Source organism: Morone saxatilis, unplaced genomic scaffold, assembly GCF_004916995.1.
Source record: "Morone saxatilis isolate NCDOM2014 unplaced genomic scaffold, NCSU_SB_2.0 Contig16, whole genome shotgun sequence".
NCBI classification, from domain to species: domain Eukaryota; kingdom Metazoa; phylum Chordata; class Actinopteri; family Moronidae; genus Morone; species Morone saxatilis.
In genome coordinates this window covers 24,848,655-24,855,100 of record NW_023339718.1, presented here as the reverse complement: position 1 = coordinate 24,855,100, position 6,446 = coordinate 24,848,655, and the positions used below count along the sequence as shown (strand labels likewise).

At 41.7% G+C, this 6,446-nt stretch overlaps 1 protein-coding gene across 5 annotated transcripts; it reads left to right on the top strand.

Annotated features, from left to right (window-relative positions):
- Positions 1-793: 793 nt before the first annotated feature.
- LOC118326145 (cytochrome b ascorbate-dependent protein 3) lies at positions 794-5,270 on the top strand. Of its 5 annotated transcripts, none has more exons than XM_035659067.1 (7): positions 794-1,258; positions 1,461-1,586; positions 2,243-2,447; positions 3,893-4,101; positions 4,254-4,408; positions 4,761-4,929; positions 5,024-5,270. In XM_035659067.1, the coding sequence occupies exons 2-7, from the start codon at positions 1,464-1,466 to the stop codon at positions 5,048-5,050; spliced, it is 888 nt and encodes a 295-aa protein (XP_035514960.1). In that variant the 5' UTR covers positions 794-1,258; positions 1,461-1,463; the 3' UTR covers positions 5,051-5,270. The 5 variants fall into 5 exon arrangements, with proteins under 5 accessions (XP_035514960.1, XP_035514957.1, XP_035514958.1 ...); XM_035659064.1 differs by having other exon boundaries at positions 1,461-1,604; XM_035659065.1 differs by having other exon boundaries at positions 1,458-1,586.
- The last annotated feature ends 1,176 nt before the right edge of the window (positions 5,271-6,446 follow it).

The following is a 6,446-nucleotide window of genomic DNA, read 5'->3' as shown; positions in this document are numbered from 1 at the left end:
TCATTTTTTTGTTGAGGTGTATTTTACAGACATATTACACAGCAAAAAATAATTTGCAAGCCTGAACATTGACACAACATTTAATGTAACTAACGGTGGCTCGGCTGTGGGTTAGCAAACTGAGCCTAAAGTTGCTGCTGCACAGCTAACATGCAGAGAGGACCAGACAGTTTCCCAGAGCCAGCAGCTCCACACTGCTCTCCTGCTGCTGTCACTGTCATCACAACAACAGCCAATCAGGGCAAACTACAATGGAAACTGAATGTTTGTGTGGAGGGTAACATTACCTGACACACAAATCCTGGCTGGAATGGCTAACAACTTAGTGTTGGCTGGCTCCATCCCATCCACTTTGTTAGATTCCCATTTACAGAGCCAGGGCAGTGTACACATACCACTTCTCTTCCACTGCACACAGAGACAAGATATTCACTCCATTTAAACGAAGTGGACTGGATTAGAACTGCATTACCTACAATCCCTTAGCTATCCTTTATTAAATGTTTTTGGAAAAAGCCTGTCTTACTGCAAATGTACAAACCGGAAATGCATTAGACTGTACCGCCCTACAAAGGCAAACATTTAGTCACAAATTGTCAAAGTGTTCTTATTTTATCACAGAGGTTTAATATTCATTATTATAATATACATTGTTTATTTTTTATTATTAATAATAATACAATTCAACTGCAGAAGTTTAGAATCTTTATCAAAGAGAAGATACAACGCGGGTCGCTGCCAGGTGCGGTGGTGAAGAATGAACAACATTTCCCACAAGGCTTTGCGCTGTCAATAAGGAAATGGCTTAGGTACACATCTCTTCCTGAAATGAAAGTGGCGCAGCTTTTATTCTCGACAGGTTTCGTTGTCGTTAGTCGTCTGTATAGGTGGGAAGTGTTGTTAATGAGTTACACGAATACGCGCCATAAACTGGGGAAATATTCAAACTTTTATGCTAGCAGTAACTCGGGACGACAGTTCCCTTAACTTACTTCATTTGAAAAACAGGCAAACCTAACCTTCGTAGAGACGAGGCGCACTGCCGAAACAAACATGGAGGCATTTAAGGGATGCATAAACCACTCTCTTTAATTCGGCTTACTTAATTAGTTTTCAGTGTAGGAATAAATCGCCCAGTAGCAGTGACAGTGCAGTTTGCTGAAGGTCGAGCTGAAGATACCGTGCTCAGTGACGCGTTGAGTAACGAGACGTGTCCCGTGAACCACCGCAGTTACCTTTGCCACGGACTTTTAACTCGGTAACTTCATCACTTTTTAAAAAGAGAATAAAAGTTTTGAGCTACTTTAACCCTGTCAGAACTCTGCCACTGTCCCGCAGGAGATCGGTGGGAGGATGCTGTTACACACTCTGACTCCAACCCCCCGAACTGACTAATGTGTCCCCCTCCCACTCTGCATCACATATTATTATATATTATATTATATTAATATCTCCAGCAGCAGATGCAGCGGGCTGCTGGCCCTTCATCTCCCAGCTGTTCCTCCCCCTCCCACTGCTTCCCCCTCAGCCACCGCAATGCAGCCCCATGTGGAAGTGAGAGTCCAGCTGAGCCAGAGAAACACGAAGTGAGAGCAGATCATTCTGTGAGTGTATTGTGTGTGTGTGTGTGTGTGTGTGTGGAGGGGGGGGGGATCATGAGATCAGACAATAACACCTACATGCTGTGGAGCTAACGTCAGTAGTGCAGAGTGGGAAGTGTAGTCAGTGTTACACAGCAGCTGTGGACAGGGTAAGGCACATTTCTGATGATAGTCCAACGCTCAGATTTTGATCAAATATTCGGTCTGATGTGATGTTGCAAAGTTCTAGTAGTTTTTCTCTTTTTCAAAGGACAAGTTGTGATGGTTTGAAGGAATTTAGGGTTATTTTCACACACTTTTATAATTGTAGTGTCTCATATTAATTGTACTCAGTTAACATTTAAGTATGGCTTTTATCCATTGTAACTGACAGATGGATTTGGTGCATACAGGCTAGATTTGTATCCACCTAGGTGCCATATAGCATTGTTTCAGCAGCATTTAGTTGTGTAGTTAGATTGTGCTACATACTGAAATATAGTAATAAACAATGTAAGTCAGATGTGTAAAAACCCTTTGTACCAATACCTACCTGTTGTTGATGTCCTTTGAGCTGCAGTGCTGACTCAGACTGAGAGTGATGCAGTCTTTGTAACCACTGTCCTGCCACACTACTCACTTGGTTCTGTTGATTGTTTTAGCCTACAGATCTCTCCAGGATGAGGTCCATCGTGAGCTTCTACGTATGCTACCTGCTGTGCCTGGGCCTGGGCCTGGCCTGCGTGGTGTGCGTGTGTTATTGGAACCACCGGTGGCGTGGAGGTTTCAGGTGGGACGGCACGGCCCTGCAGTTCAACTGGCACCCAGTCCTGATGGTAACGGGTCTGATTGTGCTGTACGGCAACGGTGAGTGCCTTTTAAAATTGAGATCCTACGGAGTTTCATTTCTGTTTCTCACTTGTGTTCTTCCTCATGGCAGTCTGTCAGACTGTATTAAGGTAATTACACACTACAGGTTTCAGAGACCTAGGGTATAATTTGATGCGTGATTTCAGTAGCATAAATGTGAGCTAACGTCCACAGTGCCACACCTCAGTGATTGCAGCCAGACTTTTCTTTTGATGTAAAGTCACATTTGAAAGAAGGTGCCTTTCAGCAAGGAACTGTAATGTATCTCCACCATAGCACATATTGGCTACTGTCTCATGTGAACATCATCATCATCATCATCATTATCATGATTCAGTTCCAGGTAGGAACTAAACACTTCTGCTGAATAAAATCACAAAAGAATACATTTGCATACATGGGTGGAACCCATACTGTGTCATTATTGGTATTTCTATTGTATTTGACGACATCTGTCTTTTCCAGAACTCTATCTCTAATATGTGACATTTTGCATAGACTACCTCATTAAAATACATTCAAAGACATTTCTAAGGGATTCTCGTAGACATTGATTGTAATTATAAGTGACCAATAGACACACCATTTAGCGTTTCCCATTCACACTATGACATACCGATCACTTGTCTAATATTACATAATGAGGTTTTATAGGTGGTTAGATATGAAGTCAGTGGGCCTCAGTAACCTCCATTAGATTCAAATAGAAGTGTATCTGTTCCGTCAGACAGCTGTGAGAAAAACACGACTGAAACTCTGCATACCAGAACTGTGTTCCCGCTCACGCTGATGACACCTGGCTTTATACGTTTTACAATACATACCGAAGAGGCAAATTCAATTTAAGTCTTATTTGTCATTTTAATTATAAAATGTACAGTTGAAATGGAACATAGTTTTTTTCTGCAGCAGGATATCAAATCTGAGAAAGCATCCAGTCTTTACTGTGATGGGTGCATCAAAGGCTGAGTGCAATACATGTTCTGAGTATGTTCAAGCACAGACACAAATATTTAATTCCAAAACATCAAAGCAAACTAGTGTAATCACTGGAGTGACTCAGTATTGGACAGAGCTGGATATACAGTAGATACAGGTTTTGGTAGCAGGTACGTGTCTTGATTTTGTTTTTGTGTAACTGCTGTAACATCTCCTTCAGTGCCATACAGTGCTCCGTCTCACACAACTGACGATTCTCACTGACCAATCTGTGATCTGCAGTGTTTTCAATTCACCGTTTCCTATGATTTCCCATAATGCAGCTCAGTTGCATCTTCAGACTGCCAAGTAATTGCCCGTGTCTTGCCTCTTGCATTTCTAAAGCTGGTGGCTGGTGGCTGGTAAATGGCTGCATTTAGATAGCAGACGTTATACGACTACTGTACACAAATGAACATAAAAATACATGTAGCATCTTTTCTTTTGTTGCCTCCTCTCTGCAGGAGCTGTGTTGTACCGCGTCCCCCTGACCTGGGGTCAGAATAAACTCCCCTGGAAGCTGCTGCATGCCACACTGATGCTCCTCGCACTGGTCCTGTCAATCGTGGGCCTTTGTGCCGTGTTTGATTTCCACAATGCCAAAAACACTCCCAACCTCTACTCCTTGCACAGCTGGATTGGGATCGCTGCTACAGCTCTTTTCGCCATACAGGTACACAGCTTTACATGCAGAAGCAGAACTGCTTCAGCCAATAAGGTGGATGTGAGGGTTTCTTTCTCATTCTGAGACATGATAAAGTTTTGTTTACCTGCCTTTGTGTTCCCTGTATCTGTGAATGTCTGTCCCTGCATCCATCCATCCAGTGGGTGGTGGGTATGGCTGGCTTCCTCCTGCCCTGCTCCCCCATATCACTTCGTACACTGCTGAAACCAGTACATGTGTGGCTGGGAGGCAGCATACTGTGGCTCAGCATCGCTGCCTGCATCTCAGGAATCAACGAGAAACTCTTCTTTGTTCTGTGAGTGCCATATTTAATATAGTCCTTAAAGCTACAAGGAACGTTATTCTGTGTTGACTCTGGCGGCCCCTGTGGACAAAAGCAGTAGTGTTTCTACCACCTCGGTTCATTGAGTTCAAGGCTTTTGAAACCTGACTGAATCCACCCCGTTGGCAGGCTTTAAGAATAACTGTATAGAAGTACACCATTATCTGTACCTGCACCAACTAAATTATTTGTTTATATCTGTACTCAGAATGGGCGGGGCCTAAACAGGACATGGGTGCTGCTTAAACCAGAAGTGGGCTGGACTCACTTGTTCATTTAAACTTTAAACTGATAACATTGTCCTGTTAAATGTGTTTTTCCACAGCAAAGAGAACGGCAATGGAACTCAGTCGTATGCTAACCTCCCAGCCGAGGCTGTGTTAGGAAATTCATTAGGAGTTTTGATTGTGGCCTTCGGCTTGGTTGTCCTAAAGATTTTGTCCAACCATAACTGGCAGCGACCAGACTCCAGGCCCGAGGACATGGCTTACACGGTGAGAACAGTGCAGTTGCTATGCAGTAAAAGAGATTAGATGATTTATTTTCACCATGTATTTCATAACCATCCTTATCTACTCTCCTCCACAGCCACTGCTTCAAGAAGAAAATGAATGAAGAAAATTTCAGCGCATCAGACCCGTCCATGCAAAATCAGTTTGGTAACTGTAGATGGTGTGTGGCCTAAAAAATGTTTGTTAAACAGCATAAGTTCTATTTTGGATGTACAGGCAGCTGTGAGAATTATCTGTGTCTGTTGTGGATGTCAATATTTATTTGAAATGATATTTAAGATTGCTTTTGCGCCAAAGAATAAAAATTCCCATGATGCACTGGAGCTTAGTGTGGCACAATTAATTGAAAGTTGAGTTTCTTGTTATGATTATATAGAAATAAATAATGGTCATTTTTCAACATTTTCATTCATCATTGTTGTAGGCCTTAAGTGATTCTTCCAGTCTCCAATTGTACAAATGTGTAGCCATTACACACAATTGGTTTGTCTTTTCCTCTATTTGCCAAACCTCAATAGCGAGGACTACTAGTCTTTAGTTTCCTTACCTAGGTTAGCTATAGACTCTTAAATCCCAAAAGAAGAAACATGCAGTAGTGTCTGGACAGATTTGTTTGCTTTCACCACTACTGGCAAACTAGCCTCATAAAGCTCAAATGTGTTCCTTTTTCAAAAAAGATAAATGATGGTAAAATAATCTACAACTCAAAGTTCAATTTCCTATTGTTTCCCAGTGCTTTTGGCCATATCCCACTGCCTTCATTAGCAAATGGATCATAACTGGTTGTCCTATATGTTATCACATAACCAAAGTTCTGCATGTATCATCATCTGAGCAAATGGAATTCACTGAAGAAAGCCAGAAAATAGAAATAGAAGACACCTTGAGTCTTTTTTACCACAGATATGTGTTCCTAAGGTGAATCTCCAGGCAACAAAATGTGTACAGCTGGCTTCCTATTGTTTAATGCTCGACTGAGATCTGTGATCAAATGTTGCTTTTCCAGTTAACTTAATGCTGACAGAGTGCAACCCTTTGCTTACTGCTTTCAGACTAAGTCTTAAACTAATCTGGAAATTGAAATGCTCTTACCCCTCATGATTCTGTATTCCACATCGGCCCATGTAGAGCAAACAGCTGCAGAAAAATACTTACTTTTCCTTCATTTGCAGTGGTTTCCAGAACCATCAGCATCATTAATAATGCACTTTGATCAATAAATCATCTGAAGAATGATAAAAGAATCTGTCAAAATGCCGCTCATCAGATTTTGGGCCATTTGCTTGAAGTGAGTCTTGTTGGAAATAGCTTTCATCTTCTTCCCAAAACTAATGAACAATCTGGCATCCGTTTTGAAATTGGTTTACTATGAAAGGATTTTCATATTTGAGCTTCAACTCTACTCTGTCATTGAGACTCAAAACAATGAAACTGTACAGCTAATACCATTGTTTAATATTTCCCTCAACTATGAGGTGGAATCTGGCTGGATAGTCAGA

What these genes read in the sequence shown, in the direction of transcription:
- LOC118326145 (XM_035659064.1), top strand. Translation starts at nt 1,464, where the DNA reads ATGCAGCGGGCTGCTGGCCCTTCATCTCCCAGCTGTTCCTCCCCCTCC. An exon ending in GATTGTGCTGTACGGCAACG is followed by an intron (nt 2,448 to 3,892) that starts GTGAGTGCCTTT and finishes TCCTCTCTGCAG; the next exon opens with GAGCTGTGTTGTACCGCGTC. An exon ending in CAGCTCTTTTCGCCATACAG is followed by an intron (nt 4,102 to 4,253) that starts GTACACAGCTTT and finishes CCATCCATCCAG; the next exon opens with TGGGTGGTGGGTATGGCTGG.